At 39.2% G+C, this 25,676-nt stretch overlaps 1 protein-coding gene across 1 annotated transcript in view; it reads right to left on the reverse strand.

The window, feature by feature from the left end:
- Positions 1 to 25,676, reverse strand: part of AK5 (adenylate kinase 5) — a 2,677,990-nt gene that overhangs the window by 2,191,855 nt on the left and 460,459 nt on the right. The window contains exon 3 of the mRNA XM_078645236.1: positions 13,807 to 13,974. Within this exon, the coding sequence (XP_078501362.1) occupies positions 13,807 to 13,974 (168 nt within the window). The remainder of the gene's footprint in view (positions 1 to 13,806; positions 13,975 to 25,676) is intronic.

Consider the following 25,676-nt stretch of genomic DNA (forward strand, 5'->3'; position numbering starts at 1 on the left):
GACCATGTAATAAGAGATGTAATATGTGGGGTCATAAGCAATGCATTGTGGGGGCGTAAGTCATAGTTAGCTGCGGTAACTATAACTGCTGAATTTCACTAGTTTTTAACGAGTGAAATCAGAGCCTAACAATAACGTACCTGTCCCCTTTGTTTTTTCAATGCATTTCAAAGTTGTTTTTTTAATTCTATTTCCTAACGATAACGTCCCTGTAACTTTGGTTATATATACTGTATTTTATATAAACCCAAACACACACATTTCATATATTAGATGAATTTATTTAATTCACATTATACTAATTTTATATGGGCAAATATTTAACATTTACTACTGTAAACTCTATTTAAATATGTTTTCATGGATATTTTTATGTACATTTTTTGACAATATTAGGGTCAAAGATATTTTTTCTGTTTATTTTGGTAAATTATATTTTTGACACAATTTTTATGTTAAACGATATTGTTTGCCCCGATATTGTCTCAGTGATCTGCAAATTCATAGACGCCTTGCAAAATGAACAAAGCTTACTACAACTAAGGACAGAGCAGTGAGTAACCCACATCAAACATAAAATAACTAAACAAACCATGGAAATGTATGAATTGCAGTCAGACTCTTGAAAAAGAAATAGTAGTTCACTACCAAGACATAATAGCTAAATCACTATTTTAAACCACCTACCTACTAATATACTTACAACTAAAATAGAACAAAACATAACACTACTATAACATAACTATTTTAAACAATTATTAGGATAATATTTTTTATAAATGAGTTTAAGCCACAAATATATTGCTAAGGTACAAAAAATACAGATAAATTAAAACAATTTTAATAATCAATAAGAAATATTTCTAGGAAAGCAAAAAAATATACAAACCAGCTCAAGATTTTAAACTAACACCTACAAAATTAAACTTTTAAACTGTAGGAAAAGTAACATACACATACATATTAAAGTATAACATTTTACACCCAAAATTATATATATCATATTCACAGAGGTGTAGCTGAGGGTCTTGATCGATTTCCACCTCACAAAAATGAAAAATAAAAACCATGAAGCCTAGAAATGCAAAAATGAAATGCCCAAATTAAATCCACCAGAGCAATACAAAGTAATTTGAAAACCATAAAACCTGAAAACTAAAAACTGCTCCAAAAAGACAAAGAAAATGTAATCCAACTTAAATCCCCGTCACAAAAAAAGCATTAACCAATTCGACGCTAATGACAAAGCCAGCTCGTCATGGGCGTTACCTGCGCTACGCTCATGACGAGCTGGCTTTGTAATAAACAGGCCAATTTTTATTTATCAGCGCACAGCGGGAAAACGCGGTAGCGCTCATTAGGTTAAAATTACTTTAAACAATCTGCTCATAAATAAAAAATATATAAAAACTTTGACATGTATTGTCTATTCCTGTAAACAACTACAAGCTATACAATAGTACAAACTACAAACCATTTTGAAAAATATGTTTCAAAATAAAAGGGTAACATTTACTTTTCCAACTCCAATCTAAACCACTCCGAAGAAGGTGTTCAACCCTAAAAGGGTTACATTTTAAATCTCCTCTTCAATCTAAACCGTTTTGGGGATGGTGTTGGAACTGAAGGGGTTACATTTACTATTCCCATGCCAATTGAACTCATTTTCAGGAAAGGTTAGGCACTAAAGGGGTTCAATTGAATAATCCCACTCCAAGCTAAACCATTTTGTAGACTGGGGTTGTCTGATAACCTGGTTAGATTTACTATTCCCACACCAATCTAAACCATTTTAGGCAAAACATTATACATTAAAGGGATTAAATGTAATATTAGCATTCCAATCAAAACCATCTTGGGAACGGTATTGGCACTAGAGGGATTACATTTACTATACGTACTCAAACGTAAACCACTTTAAAGAAGGTGTTGGACAACAAGGAGTTTACCTTTAATGTTCACACTGTAATCTAAACGATTTTAGAGTAGGTGTTGGACACTAAATGGGTTACATTTACTATTCACACTCAAATCTAAACCATTTTGGAGAAGCTGCTAAACATTAAAGGTGTTCAAATTCCAATTCCCCTCACTCAAATCTAAACTATTTTGAGCACGCAGTTGGACACTGAAGAACAAAATACGAACAGCATTTGAAAACAAACCAATTTAGCAATCATATAATTAACTTAATAAATACAAATATTAAGCCAAGTATTTATGAACAATTTAATTCTATACAAAAACCTTTACCAACAATAGAATTATCATAGAAATGAGGAAAGCATACATTTTTAAAAACAAAATTAGTTAAATAATATTTTAATTTTAAAATACTCCAATATATAAATACATTAACTACATATACACAAAAGTAAAATATATTTTACATTCATAAATCAAACATTTAAACATAGTTAACATTTTATGTAATTTTCAAACTGTAATTAAAATTCTAAAAATTGCAAACACAAGACTTAGAACGTAAAATATTATATAAAATATAACTCTAATAGCAAATACTTCACACTTCTCCCTACCCTATTCCCCTGTAAACCCAACATTCCACTAATAAATACATTATTAATCATTTTATGTAAACATAAAGACACAGTCAAATATTTTTTTACTAAAATATGTAAAATATGCAAACTTATTATTTACAAAACAAAATAGCATTTATTTTATTTATTTTAATTTAAAATCAAACTGTGAAAAATATTTAAAAAATCTATTTGTTATGAACACAAAATATACTCAAAATAAAATAGCATACGTATAAATTTAAATAAATAACTTAATTTAACAAATTTTGCAAAGAAATATATTAAAAGTGCATAACTTAAAGTTAAACAAATAAAAAATCAAACATTATTTAAAAATATAGACATTTTAGACATTTTTGGCTTTACATACATTCAAAAACATTTCAATGAACACAATGCAAAATTACTAAACAAAATGCTAATAAATGTAATGCAAAAAAGAATTTACACAAACATACTTTGAAAATAGTCACCCTTTTCACCTGTTAACTAAACAGCTACAAAAAATGTTATTTCAAATATATTATTTCAAAAAAACATTTAACATAATAAACAATAAATATTAAAAACATTTAAAAATAAATAAAAATAAACTATTTCAAAATGAAAAGCATAATATAAATCTCAAAATTATTAAACAGAAATATTGTCAAAACCTACATTATATACAATATTTTTGTGAACTATATATTTTAAAATGTTAAAAATAAGATTAAAAATGATATACTTGCTTTGTTTATGTCCATGATATTTTTGACATGGCAATATTCCAGATACTCTATTTCTGTATGGCAATATTTTTTCAATATTCTGTCCAAACACCCTGGGGCCTATACCTAAATAGGGAGTATTCCTCTTGCAGCAAACATTGTGCGCCAATATTCAAATGTAACAGATAGAGAGTATTTTTCGAAGAAGAAAAGTCCATCCTATTGCAATTACCTGCTTGATGGGTAGATGCTAATCATAACACTAATGTAAAACTTCTATGACTAATAATAACAATAATAATACCAACAACCAATAATAATAATAATAATAATAAAACAACTTAAGTATTAATAATTTGATGCCAAACTGCTGGAAAAGGAAAAATACTTTCAGGAGGAGGGGGTACTAGAAAAAAGATTTGACCAATGAACACAATACTGTTTGGAAGGCTGGTTCTCTACTTACGTGCTGTCCAATTCCAGAGACCTGTAAATTATGAAGATTTTATAACTAATGTCAATTTCCTAATTGCTATTTTAATGCTAATGTGGACCACCAGTGAAAGACAATATTGAAGTTCATTCAGACAATGCCAACTTTATGACTGCACTCTGCGGAGGAAAACTCTCCAATTATTCCTTGCAATTTTTAAAGAAACTTATTTCAGCACCCTTTCTAGTAAGAGCATAATCCTGAGTTTGGCGGTGCGGCGCCAGGTCCACCCTGCCGTACCGCTGCACTGCCAAACCCGTGGTCGGGCTGCCCGCCAGATTACGAGTGTTTCTCATGTCTGGCGGGCTTTTGTTTTTTACATTCCTACGGTGGTGCCTCAGAAAATGGGTACTGCAATGAGAGCACCAAAAACAGTTCCTGCACAGTATGGGCTGTAAAGTCCTTGCTGTGCAGCACATGGGGTGAATGTACACAGGGGAGCACATGTTGGGTCCTCCTGCATGCATCACATGGCCCGGAGGCAACACAGGCCTTTTGTTTCCTCTCTGTCATGGTTTTTATGGCGGAGGCACCGCCATAGAAACGGTGGCGGAGAGAAAACTTGTAATATGCTTGGCGGGACCGGGGCAGTCCCACCAAGCGCATTGCTGCCTCTACATCGCTGCACCACTACCACAGAATGGCTGTTCCCTGGTGGTTGCTGTGGGGCAATGGCGGTCTAACCGCCGTAATTGTAATAGGTGGTCATAATAGCGTCCTCCAACGCCCCTGCGAGTCTGGTGGTACGTGGACCGCCAGACTTGTATTCGAGCCCTAATTGATTTAAAGAAAAGATGAAAGAGTAACCTATAAAATTCAAAGATATTCATCATTGAAAAGTAATTTACATTTATTTACCATGGTTCTAAGTGGATCAGTACTATTTTACCATGCAATGCTCTTTGAGCACACTTTCTTCCACAACATTTAAGTAGCGAGAGTCCTGCAGTGTATCATCATTATGAAACTGGGAATTACTTTATAATTAAATGATGCACTTGCTTGACACAGAAAGTCATGACCTATATTTATGCCAATTAGAGTTTAGGAACTAAGGGGGGTCATTAGGATGGTGGAAGGACCGCCACCGCCGCACCAGCAGTGGTGATCCTTCCACCATCGCACATGATATTCCCACTGCCTAATTAAGCTGGATCTGGGGGCCGGTTGCGGGCTCCCCCCTGTGTTTTGGGGCAGTGCATGCCAATTTGACATTGTGAATAGTGCTGCATCCAGCAACACCGTCTGGTATGTTAAGGGCCTGGGATTCTCCCGCCAGTATGGCGGGCGCATCCTAATATGTGTGGTGGGACAGCCGCACATCTGGTGGGCGGGTGGTCCCAGCACCGCAACGATGGCAGGCAGACTGATGTCCGCCCGCCATCGTAATGAGCCCCTAAGACCTCTTGCATAAGTGTAGCTCAGAAATCGATTCCTCTTAATTTACACATTAGTGTAATTGATCAACCTATAGTTTATGGAAATCGACGCAGCTATTAAAATAGTGTTAACTTTGAAAAAGGAATTACTATGCCCATATTTGAAGAAAGTGAAGAGGCAAATGTTAAGTTACTAAAACACCCCAGTTAGGGCTGGCTTACAAACAGATTATGTTCCTAGTGGTGCTTTTGCCACACCACTGTTAAGAAATTGGAAGAAAAAGACTTTCAGTTGGCTATCTCGGAAGTCATTTAGCTCAACTTATTTAAGACTGCTTTCAAATGGAGCTCACATTTCTAATTACAGACTGAGCCCAAACAAATGGCCAAGGAAGTTAAGAATGTCAAGTCAAAGAACTACAAGATGAGAATTGGGCTTGTGTATCACATGAATCTTCTAATTTGCTCATGGAAGAATCCCTGAGAATTAGGTCCAAGATGTCCATCCTCAATTAACCCTTGTGAGAGCATTGATTATAGTGCTTGTGATGCAGTAACAAGTTCACGAGGGGTACCCTTGACACATGGGGCCTGATTAGGATGGGGACAGAAATGGCTATGAGCTACAGAACTGTTCCGACCGCATCCTAATCAGACAGTTGGATTCCTTTCCGACTGACACATTAGGATGGAATCGGTTGAAAACGAATGCAATCGAACATTCCGACTGGCTTCCGACGTGCTCGTCCGCCTGTCGGAATGCTTACAGTAATCCTAAGGGAGGCTCTTTCATCCCAAGGGATTACAATGTCAGATTCTTACAGCCATTCTGTGCTGGTCTTTCCGACGCAGAAAGGCTGTCAGAAGTCAACTTTAGAGCCCCGCAGCAGGATCCCCATGGGCGCAAGGCATCTGGATGGTGGTCTAGCTGGCAGCTATAGTGCCCCCCTGTTGATCCCTGCACCTCGTGGCAGGCACCTTGAGGTGTCTACCATGGAGTGCAGGGATGAACTGTACCTCTGCTCTTTCAGTTCGGAATGCATGCTCCCATTGTAAAGAATAGGATTGCGACCGAACAGTGTTCGACTTCCAGGATGATGTCGGGCGGACTCAGGTCCGTCCAACATCATAATAAGGCCCTCTATGTGTGTCAGTGTTATTTAGCCTGTACAGCCAATATTGGAATATTGGTTTGCTTACCAAATAAGAGTTATATATTTCAGGGTTTTAATGTATTGCTTTGTGTTTGCATGATAGATGTCTAAGCACTGTTGTGCAGAGTATTCTCGAGTCAGTCAGTGCTTAGCTCCTGTGGTGTCTTCAATAGAATGCTGGAGATGAAATGAAGAGGACATGAGGCAGGTGAGGGTAGGAGATTTAGAAGAAAGGAATCAGAAGTGAAGCAGCAAAGAGGCGGAGACCAAGAGTGTTAGAATTTACAGTAACCTTCTGGGCTTCATAGAAATAGCCCTTTCAGGAACTTATATTAAAGAGTTACCCGGGACCCTTATCAGCTTATCCTGAGAGGGATCCCAGGTTCATTAAATGCCAGATGCATTTTGCTGAGCCAACCATGCATACTTATTAGGATGGCTGTGGACGAGAGGTGGACCACAAATAAAAGTATTTCAGGTGGTCTGTGACGATTCCAAACATTAAGTAGCACTGAGGTAATGGATGTGTCATCCCTAGATGTGCTTGTACTAAACAAAAGTAATACTCAAGCGTGGCTAGCCAAATGGTGCTGCATGAGTGTGCAGGGCGTAGATTCATGGGACTGAATTTAGACCACCTGTTCACATTCTCCAACAAAAACTAAATCATAAGGGAGAAAATAAATAATGAATAATCAGGTAGAGGAATTCACCAGGATTGTGAAGGCAATAAGTAAGAGATAAACTCAAATTGAGTTAGTATGCCTTTTTTCCAACCAAATAATAGGGATATTGTTACCTTTTCTACAAGTCGCATTAAGGAAGGGTTTTTGTCAATACAATTTAGATACAGCAGAATATGTTACCTCTTTGTTTCATCTGCCTGTATAAGTTTAATAACCAAAATAATATTTGCACCCAAGGACATGGTGTGGACAAATGTTTATGTGCAAACACTATGTACATTCTTTTTTCACTTATCACTTATTTTGTCTTTACCCATCAGTCTATCAGCAAATCATTAATTTGAAACCTGTAATAGCTTACATGTTAGGCACATGGACGTAGTATGTCTGAGAGGACTTAAGCAAGTAAAAATCACTTTATAGGATATACAGCTATTTTTATCATGAAGTTGTCAAAGATGGCAGGTTGACTTAGCCTCAGTCACATTACTGAGAGGAGGACCATTGCACTATACCAATATGTAGATTATCAGGAGGGGATGTGTTCCACTGAGACTACTTCTACAACATTGCTACAGGTTTTAGAAGGTAAAGCACTTTTTGGGGACGTTTTTATATAGTATGCTTTTCATGAGCACCAGTTGCATTACAGACGGACACATTCATTTTGGTAGGCATGGGGAGATTTAGGGCCTTATTTTGAATTTGACAGTCCAATGGACCGTCAAACCCATGACAGCGGTGCATCGGTGGTCCGACCGCTCCATAACATGTTGGCCAGTCGGACCGCCATGGGAATGCTGCTAGTGCCAGGGATCCAAGATATTTGGCTATCTTGCAGCATCTTGAGACCCCTAATATGCCGGTGGTGCAGTTGCAGCACCACCAAGTATATTAGGAGTTTCCTCACCACCACAAAAGTGTGGAGGTGAGGAAAGGGACCCCTGGTGCATCTGCACCAGTGGATGCATCCAGGGGGCACATGGTATGCCCCCTGTCTGCATGCAGTGCATGGACTTGAAGGTACAATGGCATTCCCAATGCAGTGCCTTGCTAAGGCTCATGTATGAGCAGGAGTGCCCTACCGGGATTTCCATCGGAATCCGGCAGATGGGCGCATTGTGGCTTTGGCAGTGTGAAAGCAGAGCGCTGGCGTGGCGACATGCTGCCATACCACCAAACTCATCCAAAAGCCTTTAGTGAATTGCCCAAAATCACAGGATGTTGAGCGTCCCTGACAAGAGTCGAACCCGGTTCCCCAGCTTCGAAGGCGACCGCTCTCGCCATTAGGCCACATGTAGCCCATTAAAATCACAGATATTTCTCTATGCTGAAATTATGGTTACCTTGGGTCCCAGTAATTCCAGGGTGTTGAAGCAACAGGAATTATATATTTTGGGGAAATAAAGTAGAAATTTGTGTTTTCATGCTGATTCCTGTATGTTTTCCTCCGGAATTCCACAACTATGTTTTAGCTGTTCTCAGCAGTCCACATCTTTAAATGAAATACAAAAACGAATAATTACAATGGGCCTGGTAACTCCGTTTCCCAGCCAGTGGCATAGGAAGGGGGGTGCGGTGGGTGAGGTGGGTGAGGGGGGTGACCAAATGGCACTGAGGGAGGTGACAAAATGGCAAAAATATGTGTAACTAGCTTTTCCACAATCCTTAACTTGCTTTATAGTACAAACCAAGAAAGATCACATTCCCTCTGGAGCCTTTGGAGAGTTTATCCGCAAGCCTCTGCTATCAAAATCATCAGTGGAGCGAGGGTGCCGCATTTGTTATGGTATGAAGGTGTTTGTACATACAATTCACATGCATATATGTGAACCTGAAGAATAAATTGTTACCACACATACTGGAAATATTCGGGCACTCGAATGAGGTAGATACATAACACGTTCAACTTCAACTTCATATTATTCTCTGGTATTTCATGTAGCGTACCTTCTGCCTCTGGCGTGGCCTCTTAGCTCTTTTAGGACTCGTGTGAATTTCCACCTGGTTCTGGATTTTCCAACCACTCTTTAGAAGAACTGTGTTGGCAACTCAGTAACTGAGGTGTGGGACTCACTTGTGCGAAGGCGGAAGAATTGCTGAACTTAGCCACAGCCCGTGGGATCCACAAGCAACGTCAGTTTTCCTGCACCCGCTCGATACAAACGCAGATGCACAACAGTGTGACTTCAAATGCCATCCAGTCATGTCATGCCACCGGAGGACACAAGCCTCTTGGCGCCCAAAGACAGAGCCAGGGAGCTGGGACAACATGACGAGGAGCGCGGCTGCAGCTAAGAGAGTCCTGGTGTAGGTGGGATTTTTCTTATTTTAATAATTTCAATGTGGGTGGGGGGGTGACAAGAAATTTTCCGCACCGGGTCCAACCTGACCTTGCTACGTCGATCAGAATTTAGGGGCCACTTCTAATGAGAGCGTAAATGTAGACCAACAAGATTAAAATGAGGATGAGTGGCTGCACTCTGTAGGCACTTACAGTCAAAAAAGCAGGCTCTATTAGATGCACAAAAGTCTACCCTAGTCGCTTCTGGAAAACACTGGGAGACACTGTTTTCTGGTCTAGATAGTGTTTCTAAAGCAATTTTTGATAGGTATCATGAAACCATCACACCATCCCTTGTTAGGAAGAATTATCAAAACACATATCTTCACTTAGACCACTTTAGGAACCCTTTCCTGCTGTGTTAATTAGGCCATGATTATAGGATGAGGGGCATGGCCACCAGCAATGACAGCAACATAAAGAAGCCCACATATCTCGCAGTGGATTCTGGACTTCGTAGTGAAAATGGTAACATATGTTGATGTCTTAAAACATGCTACAATGCATTTCTCTCTTTCTGATTCTTGGTGTTACCATATTTGTGTCATTTTTGGGACATTTGTAGAACTGGCACAGTATAAAGCAGATTCCACTAATAACTTTGTGGTCAGCATGATCATATATAAGGATCATTTCAGAAAGAATTTTGAGAGTATACATACAGAGGCATTGTTATCAATAGTGCACTGACACTGAGGTCCACTAAACCCAATTATGGCTGTATTGTACTACCCAATCAGTGGGGTCGTCGGTGGGGGGGGGCACCCTACCATGTCACTATTGCTACACCACTGTATTCAAAAAGTGCATTTGCAAAGGCTATCGATCAATAGTATGTTTTAAGCACTTTGCACCTTTTTGACCACTGGTAGGTCTTCACCTCGTGTGGATGCAGTAAATATAAACAGAGATAGTATTTGATCCAGTTATTCACATGTTTGAGCCACTTGCACAATTAACATGGTTTGGTGTATGCATAATGTTCTGATCACCTGTTTCTGGTTTTGTTTCCCATTCCTCATTAGGTGCAGTGTACTGTTGGGTAACAGTGTGGTTCCCTTGTCCTGATGAAAGTGCTGTAAACTATTTTTGGCAATGAAACATGTCAGTCGTCCGTTACTCAGTGGTCTGAGCATGGTGAATGGTTTTGAATCATGCTTCGAAGCATAGTAATTGAATCTGTGTTTTGGGTACTTCAAACATATTTTTGATACTGTCGCGGTCATTTATGAGAGAGAGTGAAGAGAGAATTATCAGATTTTTAACAGGACCTTCTTTCCTTTGAAGCAGGTATTAATACATAAGCTTTCGCATATACGGTTTTTAGGCTACTCTCCACAGTGCATCTTGAAGTAATAACCTTTATCCTGCATATTCAGGAAAGTGCTAATGTTGAGATACTAATTAGTCTGTAGCACTTTTCAACAGACTTCTGGTGATTATCTGAGCGAGGCACTTCTTATTTTTCACTTCAATGTATGTCACTCTTTGACAGTTCATCTATGTTCTCTTTTAGCTTCCCCCCATACTAAAGTGTTCCTACAATAGGGTGGCGGTCCTTTAGTTTAAAACTGTAAAAGGACATGTAGAGTACAGCGTATATCATTTTTTGGAGTGACAGGAGACTGAAGATATTTTTTTTATCAAATATCCTGACTCCCAAATTGCGAGGTTGATGTGTTGTTATCCCTCATCACCACTAGGGTGGTTACGGCTGCCACGTCACCTTCTTTGCGCCCTTCCTTGAATTACGGTCTAGAGGGAGAGTTTGCCACATCTCACACCTCTTCAGTGTTAAAAGAGTTGATTGTACCTCCCTGATTTACCCAAGGGCACGGTGCTACTCCTATAGCCCTGCCTTGCAAAAGGGCAGCTTAGTTACTATCCGCTTCCCCAAAGTATGATGGCATTTTCCTGCTTTTCAACGTGCACAAGTTTGGGGTTTAAAACAAATAATAAAAAGAGAATGGTCAGCTACTAATTGCACCATCCTTATTGCAAAGGAGTTCTAGGTGCATGGCAGCTCTGATCTACTTTACTCTTTACAAGGTCCGGATTTTGAGTCATGGCACCTGGTGCAAGAACACCTGCTGGCGTGCCCAACTTCCTCTCCATGGACTCCCCACCACCACCCTCTTCCACAGTGCCCCTAATCCCTCCACAGCCCCTCCCTCACATGCATTTCATTCACCTCATAGCGCCACTCATGCCAGTGTAGGGTGTCAGAGAAACCTAGGTCATTCACACACTATACATAGACAATGAATCACACATATGCAAATCAGTGCACAGGAAATGCTACACAAGACAAAGAAGACCACAAGGTGCAGGAGTCGGACCCACACACCATCCATGCTTTTTACTCCAATAAGTTAATTTAAAAGACAGCAACCCCCGCCCTAGCGCCGCCCCACCCCCGAGCTCGGCTCCTGGTGTGGAGACACCGGTCGCACTGCTCTAAAGCTTGCCCTGTTCTTCACTGTTTGGCAGCATGACTCTTGTGTTCACCTCCATTGCTCTGTGCCTCACAGCATTTTGTGGCCTGCCTAGGACTGAAATAACTGCCCCTTCCCACCCCTCTCCCGCTTAAAGGGAGGGGAGGGGTGGGGCTCACACTACTTCCACTATCATGCAATCTAAAAGTGGTTCTAAAATAATGTCATCCAACCACTGGGCAAGTCAGGGTACATAGAAACGTTCCTGTGTTTACCCGTGGGCAAGGTGGGGGCTTACTATACTTAATGTGCCCGCCTTTTGCCAATCAAAACACATTTGGCAATGCAAGGAGAAGGAAAGGGGACATACTATCTCCTTTGACATTGGGCAAGGTAGCAACTAGCAAATTACATATTTTGGTGTGGTTGCACCTAACACAAGAGAAGAGTTGTCACCCCTTAAGCAGCATTGAAATTCCTCAAAAATGATAGTAAACAGAGAGGTATGATTTACATATTCGCGATAGCTCTAATGCTACAAAGCATAAAAAAACAGGAAATTCCCAAGAGAAAGTACTACCTTTATGGCAGCTCACACAGCCACCAACAATAGGGGAAAACACAGACTATGAAATCCACAATATAAATCAATATAATCATCTGAAAAAACATATGAATCTGAAAAATAAAACATTAGATTTGTTTATGAAAACAACCCAATGAAAAAATACAAAGGGTGGACAGGTGAGAGAAGCTACACAGGATGAGTGGAAGCAAGGAGGATTAGAAAGATGATCATTAATGAATGAGTAATTGTACTAAAAAGGGAACAGAGGCCTATACAACAGTGTAAATCACTCAATTTGGACATGGTATTGATGTGAAATGCCATCAATAAATAAATAGATGCATAAATAAATAAATACATACATTTTACCAGTGCAAACGGCATGGGGACAAGCAGTTGATATCAGAAAACGCAGATATTGTTTTCTGTATACAGGCATATTCCAAAGCAGCAAAATTCCACCAGAACACCAAACATTTTACAAAAGACTTAACAAAAAATATTTCCCAAATCTGCTTTAATGAATGTTAGGCCATAAAAACCCACCTATAACTGGACTTTTTCAGGTATGGAATAACTCGTGGACTAATATGTATGAAAGGGAACTTCAAACGCATGTTTGTTCTGCAAACGAAGAATGCAAGACCACTATTTGTATTTTCAATGAGCTAAACTTCAAGAGATCCTTATGAAGTTAGCTGATCAGGTATTCCTTTTTTTTTTAAGTTCAAGTTTATTGAAACCAAAACATAGAATAAATACATTTAGTCAATAAAAAGGCATAAGAAAAAGACAAAGGTATGATTTGAGAAGATACAATACATCGGAATCAATAAACAGCTATTTTAAATCATGAAAAGGGGAAACAATGGGGGGGAGAAAATGGGGGGAGAAGTAAGCTAAGTATGGCATAATTGTAGAGAGAAAAACATTGCATGCAAATAGTAAAATGCAATAAACAGTATAAAATAGACAGCGAATATCAAATAATTATAAAACTAAGTAAACTGAAGCAAAAATAAACGAGAAGGATCATGGCGGTTCATGAACATCATCAGATGGATTTTGGTGAGTAACAATAGTGGCGGGGGTTGGGGAGGAGAGCTTAGAGAGGTAAGTAGTGAGAGGAATCCATAGTAAATCCCTTTTTACAGCCAAGGAAACAGGGGTAACATAATTGGTATCAAGTCTATGATGAAAGCAAATAGCATTCCACCAAGCCGAATAACTGATTTTTGTGGAGTCTTTCCAATTGGAGGTAATCAGGTGAAAGGCTATAGCCAAAAATAAATCAAACAACTTAAAGTGAGAAGGGGAATGAGACAAATCAGGTGATAGGGAACCCAAAAGGACATTGGGTATATATTTTAAAATAGGACTGGTATAACTTATGACATATTTTAATAATATTTAAAATAGAAAGCATCACAAACCTTCCTCGAACTGTTTCTCATTGATAACAATTGTGATAACTCAATATTACGTACATACCTATGACCAGAATAATTTTGGGCCGAGGTCTTGAAGGATCGAAAACTTCATATTCCTCTATAAGTTCAGCTGTTTCTGTCATATCTGTGTCACTTTCAATGGAGAACTGATGAATTGGAGGCAGTCGATCATACCTCCGATAAGGATAATTACTACTGTCTGGCAACACTACAAAACACAAGGAAAATAAACAGCTTAAATACTGTGACATATTGACCATGCAATCACATTTATGACAGTTAAATCTTCAACAATCTGTGACGCCCACCTTACCTAAAATTAAACCCTGCTTATCACTAGGTTTACACCAGTCTTAATTGCTTTGAATTAAAATGTGTACATTATTTTCTGAAACCCATTTCTTTAACCATATTTGTATGTGTACACAAACCATGTAAGAAATGCTTTTTTTGAAATGTGTCTTCATAAAACACATTAAAACAAAATAATATCGTACTTCAGCCTTAAGGGGGTGGAGAGGCACTGTGTTGTGTGGCCTGGGTGGTGCTACTGGCTACATACATTTGTTATGGAGTGCCGGCCCATCGGGAGAAACGCTCCCTGGGCTCTTAATGTTTTAAGTTTCCCTCGGGTCGATTCCTAGCATTGATGCTGTGTATTCACCTTATTGTATGTCACTGCAAGCCATTTGTGTGGTGTATGATCTACTGAGCAATGTTAATATAAAGAGTTAAAAAAATAACATAACACCGACTGCAACCGAGACAATAGAAAATAAAAACATATTAAAGAAAAAATAAACACAATTTAAAAAATCCTCCTCTTTTTAAATAATAATCCCTGCTGTAAAGTAAAAAAGAAAACACAAGAATAATGTGTGAAAAAGACAACCTAATGAAACCAGCTAAGTCATACACTTTGTCATAGAAACTTGGATGAGAACAACACTCCAGCCATTCTATTTGAAGCCATTTCCAAAGGATACTGAGCACTTTACAGAACCTGACCAAACAGGATCAGTGGAGGTATGGCTGTAGTGTATACATTCTGTTTAGAAAACACAATGATCAAGGATCATTCAGCATGAGTATAAGAGTCCTACTTTTACATTATTCATCAATTATGAACTTCACCACATCTTCCTCCTAGTCTGTAGACCACCTTCGCGCAATGCAACATCTGCTGATAGCCTTCTGGACTCCATGTTGGACATCACAATTCACCACCTTAATCTATGCATTCTAGGAGAGCTCAACACCAGGTTTACTACATCAAAACTCCACTACACTGCAGACCTACTCAGAATCCTTGAAGCGCTCCATTGTCATTAGCTAGACCTGAGAGATTGCCATCATCTTTCTGGTGCTTTCTACAATATTCCGTCCTCATGATGACCCGTGTCAAATTAATTTTGCATTGTGGGTCAAAACATCAACAAATTCTACTGGGGACTGTTTGAGTTGTAAACTATATCACATTGTCTGTATCAGTCACATGTATATATTGCTATTGTAAATAACACTTGCGCACTACATGCTTACGTTATTCACTTACACTGCGCTGTCAGTAAATAAGCAGCAACAAATTACTTTATTGATATTATCTGAATTCTAGTTATTAGCAAACAGGATTTCTGTCTAAAAAAGTAATAAAATGCACAAAACGCATCACAAACCTTTAATTGTAAGAACGGTTCTTTACAACTATTGCCATGGAAGTCAAGGGCCACAATTCCCCCATAGGGACCACTTGTGTTTATATCAAGTGTTCTACCCACATTCCCGGGTAACTGGATTGCCCCTTTTGTTGTAGAATACCCATAAGATCAAGCTACCTTTTTTGCAGAACACATGACTAAAATGGTCAATCAACTTAACACTCACTTCACAATCTGTAACCACTTAACTCTCTCAACTGCAACACAAGATTTATCCTGAGCTAACACAAATATCACTTTGCATTCAAATGACAAATTACAAGTCGTTATTTGTTGTCTTCTTTTTCTTTCTTTATTTCATATGTAGGTTGTTCACAAAACCTCCTAGCCGACACGTGTTTCGTCTGATAGGGAGTTAATCCACAGACTTCTTCAAGGCTAGAACAATACAATTTTGTAATTTTTAGGAAAAGTCTCAACATGTGAATTTTTATTACTCAAGGTCAAAATTGCCCAAGAAAACAACTTATGATATCCCAATTAAAAATGGTGAATTTATCAGCATCAGAGTGCTGTTGTGCTATCACCAAAAGACAACACAAGGTGAACTAAAACCATGTGGATGAATAGTAGTCACCACAGACAGAATGAAAAATTGGTGTGTAGTGAAGAGAAGCCACCACCATAAACTGTTTTATGTGTGCGGATCGCGTCAACAAATTATTAGGCGTCCGGTGTTCATGGTCCAAGAGTAATCTAAACAGGCCCCTATTAGCTCAGGCTAGAGAGAGATATAGCCCCACATACATCATGCTCACCCAAAGTTGTGAGCAACGCATGGATACCTGATATAGATCAGTTCAGTCTTTAGTTTCTTATTCAACACCCCTGCTACAGCGTCATGGGGGTGCAGTTCTCCTCTTGCTATCAAATAAAATCACAGTTTAAAATTTAAAGTTAGCTTTGCTATCCACTTGTGTGTTCGAGGCCATACTCAGTCTATTTACATAAAGTACTCACTCTTTATCACGTTAAATCGGCCCGTGGATAGCAAGAATCAGTCTCTCTCCACTTTATATTGTAAGGGTATTTTCCTCCTGTAGTTGAATAGACAAAGTCCTATTCTTTAGGAAATACTCGTTTCTATTCGCATTAGAGACAAACAATCGGTAAGTCGGGTACAGCGGTTCTCCGCCCCCCAACCTTGCCATGTTGCTCGTAGGGCTTAACCCTCTAAAATAGTAACACAACTCTAACATGGCGCGGGTGCTGCACGCCAGAAACCCCTGTATGGAGGACGAGATACCGTCTTAAGGTGAGACTCTTCGTATATGGTTAGCACCCGTGACGGTGTTAATTTATCGCACACAAGTAGCGTTTTACTAGTGGGTATGGGTCGTGTAACATACAATTATATTGATAATAGTCTGTTGTTACTCGAGTGGGCTAATCCCTACTTAACACATGGTTAAGGTGCGGGGGGAGAAAGACTGTACCCGGCTTATCGTTGTGTTACTATTTTAGAGGGTTAAGCCCTACGAGCAACATGGCAAGGTTGGGGGGCGGAGAACCGCTGTACCCGACTTACCGATTGTTTGTCTCTAATGCGAATAGAAACGAGTATTTCCTAAAGAATAGGACTTTGTCTATTCAACTACAGGAGGAAAATACCCTTACAATATAAAGTGGAGAGAGACTGATTCTTGCTATCCACGGGCCGATTTAACGTGATAAAGAGTGAGTACTTTATGTAAATAGACTGAGTATGGCCTCGAACACACAAGTGGATAGCAAAGCTAACTTTAAATTTTAAACTGTGATTTTATTTGATAGCAAGAGGAGAACTGCACCCCCATGACGCTGTAGCAGGGGTGTTGAATAAGAAACTAAAGACTGAACTGATCTATATCAGGTATCCATGCGTTGCTCACAACTTTGGGTGAGCATGATGTATGTGGGGCTATATCTCTCTCTAGCCTGAGCTAATAGGGGCCTGTTTAGATTACTCTTGGACCATGAACACCGGACGCCTAATAATTTGTTGACGCGATCCGCACACATAAAACAGTTTATGGTGGTGGCTTCTCTTCACTACACACCAATTTTTCATTCTGTCTGTGGTGACTACTATTCATCCACATGGTTTTAGTTCACCTTGTGTTGTCTTTTGGTGATAGCACAACAGCACTCTGATGCTGATAAATTCACCATTTTTAATTGGGATATCATAAGTTGTTTTCTTGGGCAATTTTGACCTTGAGTAATAAAAATTCACATGTTGAGACTTTTCCTAAAAATTACAAAATTGTATTGTTCTAGCCTTGAAGAAGTCTGTGGATTAACTCCCTATCAGACGAAACACGTGTCGGCTAGGAGGTTTTGTGAACAACCTACATATGAAATAAAGAAAGAAAAAGAAGACAACAAATAACGACTTGTAATTTGTCATTTGAATGCAAAGTGATATTTGTGTTAGCTCAGGATAAATCTTGTGTTGTATTTGAGGGCATTGACTGGTTCAATCCTGCTGTGTTTAGATTGGTGGCCTAAACTCTATCCTTCGAGCTTGTATATATGTTCCTCTAGAGTAGTATCACTATTACCCGGCGCAATCATAACCCAGCCATCAATTCCTTTGTTTGCTAACTCTCTCAACTGGTTGGACTTAAAATCTCAAAAACTTGCACCTAAAATGTTACTCATTTAATCTAATATCCATAAACAAAACACAGGACCTAATAGTATCTGCTGAACCGGGCTCTTTCTGCAGGGTCACTCCAGATTTTTGCCTTCCTTTGCTGACAACGTTTTTGTTGGCTTTTAGAACTCTGTGCGCTTTAACAATGCTAATCAGTGGCAAAATGCTTGTGCTCTCCTTTTAAACATGATAAAACTGGTATAGACCCGACTGGCATATTTAAATTACTTGTAAGTTCCTAGCATAACATACTACATATACGCAGTGCCTGCAAATTAAATGCTACTAGTGGGCACCCACAAAAGTAGCTATGTTTCAGGTCTGCTACTGCAGACTGTAGTGTAGTATTAAACTGACATTTTGACCTTGCAAAGTAAACCTTTTGCTTGGCTATACCTTCCATTTTAATACTTATAATTTATCCCTAAGATAGGCCTTAGAGGCTCATAGGGCAGGGTGCATGGTATTTGAATGTAGGACAGGTCCGGTAAAGTTTTAGATGTGCTAGCAGTAAAAAAACTCAAAATGTTGTCTTTCTCTGTTGTAAGAATATCTCTCCCTTATACTAACAGTGGGTTACCTTGTTAGACTTAATAAGGGATCACTACAGTTTTTGAGTAGATAGAGAAATACTTCCTTCACAGGAATCTGCTGAGGAGGGCAGGACTGGAATCTACTGAGGAGGTACCCTGCACAAGGAGACTCTTTGTCTTTGCAGACCAACTTGTTTTCCAGTCTTCCCGATCTGATCCTCCAGGTGTTTGACGCTCCCGGACTGAGATTTTCTTTGGAGTGAGTATTTTAAAACAACCGTTAGGTCACTCAGAACTTGGCAGTTGGAAGCTGGAGACTTTGGTTTGGTAAGGTTGCTGTAGCAACAGTTTTTGGAATGACTTGGCCAAGATTCTAGTTTGTGTATTTGCTGCAGCAAATGAAGGCAGGTAATGGGGAGATTTTTCTCTAAACTTTTGAAAACTTGAAGGGCACACATTGTGTTAAGTGTCACTTGGCGAATAAAATTGTATATGCTACAATATTCTTGGCATGCCTGTTTTTAGCACACTTCGTAGAAAGTGTTGCTGTCTTGGAGGTACCAATGTGGATTTAGAAAGTACTCAGCTGATTCCCCTAGAGGGGATACCTAAATAGGTTTAGGTATTTCTTCTATGACGACTAGTACACCATGGAACAAAATATATATATCAAAAGGATCCTGATCTGCGCATTTAGTACAAAATCATAAGTGGTGATGCGTGATGCTTTTGAGTGTTCTGCTAGCCAAATTGGTAATTTTGTGTATTTTGGAACAGTCTTTGGGCTGTTTTGGTGCAGTTTTTGGACTACTTTTAAGAGCTCTTTTTGTAAATATGACTTACAATTGGTATTTACATATGGTTTGGTTTGAGTACAATCTGTAGGCTGTCTCTTGCTTTGTCCTAAGTGTTGATTTGTGGGTTAATTGTTTTTTGTGTGTCTATGTGGTTGTGGACTGACATACTTGTGAAGTACTTGTTTCAGTAAGTAGACTATGTTTTTTGTGTAAGAATGGCTTGCCTTAACAAACAGTGTTGTGTGCTCTGAGTGTATGACTCCCTTCTTGAAAATTTCTGGAATGAGCTGAATTAGTTTTTTTTTGTCGTCATTCTGTTATGCAAATGTCATTGAGAGAACTACATTTAAAAATTCAAGGAATGAATTATGTAAAATATGCTAAATAGCTGCACGCTACCATTAAAAGAGAAACAGTAACAAACTATAGGTGTGTGACAATTGCCACAATTGTAAAAACATTAGAATTAACACTCAATAGAAAAAAAAATAAGCCTCATAGAAAGAAAACAAAAAACGAAATTGTGTGCTTTACACACCTAGGACTCAAAATAAAATATTACATCATTATCCTCAGATATTAATATTAAAAGGCATTCATATTATCTGAGTAATTAGTTGCTGCTAAGATAAAAAGTGCCACTTTTACAAGACGATAGATTTGTGCTGAATTGGAATGCCAGTGTTTAGAATAGACTGCACCGTGCTCAAATTTTAGCACAAGAGCTTTTAAACAGCTGTTCAAAGCTGTCTGTACCGAAGGAAGCTGTCTGAACAGCAGCGGTTAGAAATGAAGATCAAACTTGTTCAGGACATTACAATACAGCAAAAGGGTTTTTCTCCTGAAACAGCTTAAGAAGTTGACACCTGCTGGTCTTAAAAAGCACAGCTGAGTAGTCAGTCAGTCAGTCAATCCACTTTATTCGATTAATTAAAATCATAAAAGTACATTGTAAGATTAAACAAAAATAAACAAATCCACAAGTAAAAACATTTTCCTAAATTCATCATACATCATTCAATATTCATAAAATACCATAGATGGATAAAAACTGTAAAAATCGTAATTAAAAAAAAAGACCGAATAGTTATACAATTGATAAACTAACACTTCTTTTTCGTTTAATACGTATGGCTGGTACAAGAAAACTAGAGATGCCAAACATATCCAAAGGGTTACGCAGCATTTGTAGGTGGAGCAAAGCAGGTCTAACTTGCAAAAAGCCCTTGCCAATCAATATAGGGATTAAAAACTTCCTATCAATTTCATTAAAAAAAAATCAAAAAACATCATAAAGTGCATAGTGTCTTGGACAGAATGATTGTCACATTTACAGGGCGCTTCATCCTCTGGATTACACCAGAGTGAAGTGGATCAAATTAAAACGGAACCTAGTCAATAACTAGCGATGAAAGGCCCTATTCACCAATTTCAAATAGGGTTCAATAAGCAAGGTTGATTTAGTTAAAAAGTGAGCCCTAACTAAGGGCTTCTTCACCTCCTGTTCTTCCTGTTCCATCATCAATAAATTCATAAAATTCATCTTGACCCACTTCACATCTTCCTTACAAATTCTGTCCGGCGATTCAAATAGTTCCGGTCGCCCCAATTTAAAAAGCATGTGCTTAACATAGGACACCCACTTAATTTTACCAGCTTTTTGCAGTTTGATGCAGTCCCAGAGGAATTGATGATTCAGGGTCAATTCTGGGTTAAGCCAAGTGTTAAGCCAGCACAATAACGGGGCAGTTTTTATAATGTCCGAGACATAGCCCAGCCACAATTTTTGATGTATAGAGAAAGTTGGGGTTGACTGGGGTACAGACAAAAGTCTTTGCAAAAATGTATTTATAACTTGCTGCAACCCCTCCTGCTGTTTGAAACCCCAAATTTAAGAACCATAGGAAGCGATAGCAAGGCACTTTGAGGAATATACCTTTAAAATGGCTTCCACCGGCCTGGCCCTCAGGCGCTGGGCAAACCCTAACAAGCATGATGTATATCTTGGGACTGCATTTTTTAAAAATTTCTCTTGGGGAACCCAGGAGCCTCTCTCGTCAAATAGGACTCCAAGGTATGTAAATGAAGACACCCTAGTCTCTTCCACCCCATTACAATAAAAGGCCTTAGTTTTCCTGTAGCATTTACCAGTGGTCATAATATGGTATTTCCCGGTGTTAATAATCAAATCCAATGACCTCATATAGGCACCAAATGCATCCAATAGGCTTTGTAGGCCTATCGTGGTCCGCGCTAGAAGTACGGCATCGTCCGCGTATAGGAGAACCGGGACTAAACATTCTCCTACACGCGGGATGTCCGGGCTCACCTCTGCAAGCAATTTATCCAAAGCATTGATGTATAAGATGAAAAGCAGGGGCGCCAATATGCACCCTTGTCGGACGCCCCTCTCTGATTTAAGAGGCCTAGAATATTTGCCATCCTGCGAGATCCTAACAGATGCCAAAAGGACCCAATGGAGATCAGCCAAAAAGTAAACTAAACATGGCTCGATCCCCATTTCTAACAGGATACTCCACAGCTTTGACCTGTTAACCAGGTCGAACGCTGAGGATAGGTCCATAAATGCCATCTGGAGGGATCCTTCTTTAGCTATTGTGTATTTGTTTATTAACAAATAGAGGTTAAGACATTGATCCATGGTGCTTCTACCTTTCCTGAAACCATATTGTAAATTGGAAAGGATCTTGTTGTCATTGGCCCAGTCAGAAATTTTCGCTAAGACCTCCTTACCCAAGATCTTTACCGCTGAGTCAATCAATGATATAGGTCTATAGCACGGCGGATCCCCTCTCTGACCTTCTTTAAAAACAGGGATAATGGTTGAATGGGACCAGGAAAGAGGAAACCCTTGCGACCCAGAGGCGTTAAAAACATTTGCCAATATTTCCGCCCAAAATTTGGGGTTAGATTTAAATAAATCTGCTGGCACTCCATCAGGGCGGGGAGCTTTATTACTAGAGGTCTCCTGTATAGCACTCTCAATATCTGTCACAGAGAATACAAATGGCGCTACTTCCAGACGGGGGAGAAGCATTGGGGAGGAACATGATGTCTCAGCTGAGCCATAGATACCTTCAAAGTGAGCCAGCCATTGTTCCTCAGAAATATTATTATTCTGTATGTCATTCTCCATTTCCGAGAAAAACGGGGTGTTGACTATTGCCCAAAATCTGGAAATATCCTTCAACACCTCCACGGATAGGAGAGAATGCCAAGCCTCTGTCATAATCTCAGCCTTACGCGTTTGAACAACTAATTTATACTGCTTCCTTAGGGTCACTATTCGAGCCTTACCACGAGGTACACTTTTCAAAGCCAGAATAAGAACTATTTGAATTTGAGGAGTCTGCACATATTGCAAGTTCACTTTGCACCTTTGAGCATAGGGCTATAAAAAAGGAGTCTGGAATGACTTAAGCCCATTTTAGCCTCCTCCCTTCATCCCGAGATACCAATAGATTTCTATTCCGAGATCCCCCTGCCTTATCCATAAAGCCACAGCTACTATCCAAAACCAGTACAACAGGATTGTGATCGTTGAAGCAGGACACCCTGGCATTATAAAACTCTACTTTGTCTAATAACTGAGGAGACAAAAATATATAATCGATGATGCTATCACTATTCCTTGACTTAAATGTTGCACACCGGTCCAGGGTATTAAAAAAAGCAGACTCAAAGAGTTTGGCTACTGCTAGAAGATGTTCCAAGGCCTCCCCCTGAGAGGAATGTTCAAAGGGAGGGATTACTGAGTGATTGTGCCCTAACTCATCCTCAATCAAATAATTCAGGCCACACAAATGTATATTAAAATCACCCATAAGTACTACATAATAACAAGTGGATTGATTTAGTTTATATTCATCTAAAAAGGTATTCAAAAAACCCGAGTAAACAACACATGGCTGGCCACAACGCAACAGATCAGGCTATGGGAACGAGGTTTTACATTAGTACAGCATGATATGAAGGCGTCTGATGTTGAAGAGATAGAAATACAGTTTCATTATTTCAGATAAAACAGAAAGGATTCATAGTAGGGACTTTCTTTCTTGTTGCTTTTTACATAAGCACATATGTGGTTCTGATGTTAAATAATTCTTGCTTTCTAAAAGTGACACAAATTTTCATGTTTTAGTAAAGCTTCTGTGCTTAGTGTTATAAATACATGCATTTAAAGGCAAAAGGAAAGGAATGAGGCTTGCTTTTCATATGTGAAAACATTAAAAGAGTTGGTGATCATTATTAAAAAAGGGGGGACTACATGAGGAAAAAATTATTAAAAATAATTGCACTAAGATCGTTTTTTGTAATCTTTATAATGTCTAATAACCCTACTGTGACAAATGTATAAGCTCCTAGCATCAAAGTTGAATTTGAGGAGCACTTTTCCACAATGTGGTGAGTGAAATGTGAAATTTCACTTTACCCAGGTGTATAAAAAACTTATTGTATAAGGGTGTACCTTATACATTTCTGACTCCCCTACCCCTGGGATACCTGGAGGAGACCCTGGGGGTCCCTAACATGCCAAAACATGCCAAAACAATGTAGGTTATTCATTTGTAAGTGCCCCTACCCCCAAAGTCCAGTTTGGGCACAGTTTACTTTTTAAAAGCTGTCATGGCACCCAAGGGCTGTTTTCAAACTAATTCCAGGCTTCAGAAATGCACACATGCACGAATAAAAATAAGTATAAAAAAACAAAAACAGCAGAAGTTAGGTCCTACCTTTAAGTTATTAGCTCACAGGCACGGAACAGGACTTGGGTGCCTTGCTAATGTATGGGGCGCCCCAAAGCTAAAATAGAGTATCCTCTCTGTTGATAGATTATTTGTATGCCTTGTCTAAAGATTTTTTTGTTCCGACCATCAATAGATATCTGCTGCCCTACAACAACTGCCAGAGGGGTCTGGACATCAGATCTAGCCTGGGGAGTCAGCGCCAGTCCAGCTTGAAGCCAAGGTGAATGGAACCAACACAGGCGTTGCTGGCAACTATAACAGCAGGGAAGGTGGAAGATTGGAAGAAGTATGTACCCCTGCCACTGTCTTGGGCGAAAGATGGGGTCACAAATCAGGATGGAAAATTCTTTGCGTGGATCCAGTTTTTGATGTCCAGCTGAGAGAGTCACAGACCGACAAGGACGGCAAGGAGGCTTTTGCTTGAGGTGACCCCTTTGAAACAAGGGTTGCTTCATATATCCCAGCATCAGGCCTCTGAGTCCTGGTCCCCAAGTGAATGCAAGTCTGCACCTCTGTTTGTTGATTAAGAGGAGAGGTACCTGAGCATACTGGGTCAAATCTGTGACCCCAACAAAAGAGCAGTGCGCCAGCTGAGCAATACAGGAGTTAGGGAAGGACTTGAGTTCAGAGTACAGGTGCTGTGCCCTTGGTGACTGTTAGATTAAAGTGACGAATAATGGTGCACTGCCTGAGACACTGGACAGGATTGTTGTTTTCTTCTTCAAACTGGGGCATGATTGTTTTCTCGAGTTGCAAGTTGTGCAGCTCCACCATTTTGATGAACGATAGGAGCCTGCCTGTTAGGCTCAGTCGGACACAGGGAGAAGACTCCCTAATGGCTTGTTGTACAGTTGCTTCTATTTCTTCAAGTACTTTTTAGCAATGTACCCCTTTGGTCATCCCATTTTTGAGGAGGGGCAGCCCTTTGCAGCTCCTCGTCCTAATTCCTATGGCCCCGTGTGGTCCTCCTGGTCCCCTGGAGCGAAAAAAGTTTTTGTGATGATTCTTGTATTTACTTTGATATTATTATTTAGAATACTATTTATTCTGTAAGAGAAATGTTTTGTTGAACAGTTGACAAATATTACTTTGCCCTCCTCCTGAACGTATTAATTGGTACTCTAGCCCTCATAAAAGAAATACTGGAAAAGTCTATTAAAAATGTTTTTTATTAAGATATTATAATAGATATGTGCTGTTGGCTATTCTGAAATTGAAATAGACATTCACTGAAATACATCAGAGCCCTGAAACATAGAACTGGACTGGATGGTTTTGGGATTTACTTTCTGCTTGGGGTTGGAAAATATTGATAGTTTGGTTTGTAATAATAGCCATTATTTTCTCCTGCTATTTGTGTGTTCATTATGACCCAATGCTCTGTTCCCCATGTATTTTTACTTGTGTCCCACCAGTTAAACGAAATGTTAAAATGTAAATGCCCACCTAGGAATG

The sequence above is a fragment of the Lissotriton helveticus genome, chromosome 1_1, assembly GCF_964261635.1.
Source record: "Lissotriton helveticus chromosome 1_1, aLisHel1.1, whole genome shotgun sequence".
Lineage (NCBI taxonomy): Eukaryota > Metazoa > Chordata > Amphibia > Caudata > Salamandridae > Lissotriton > Lissotriton helveticus.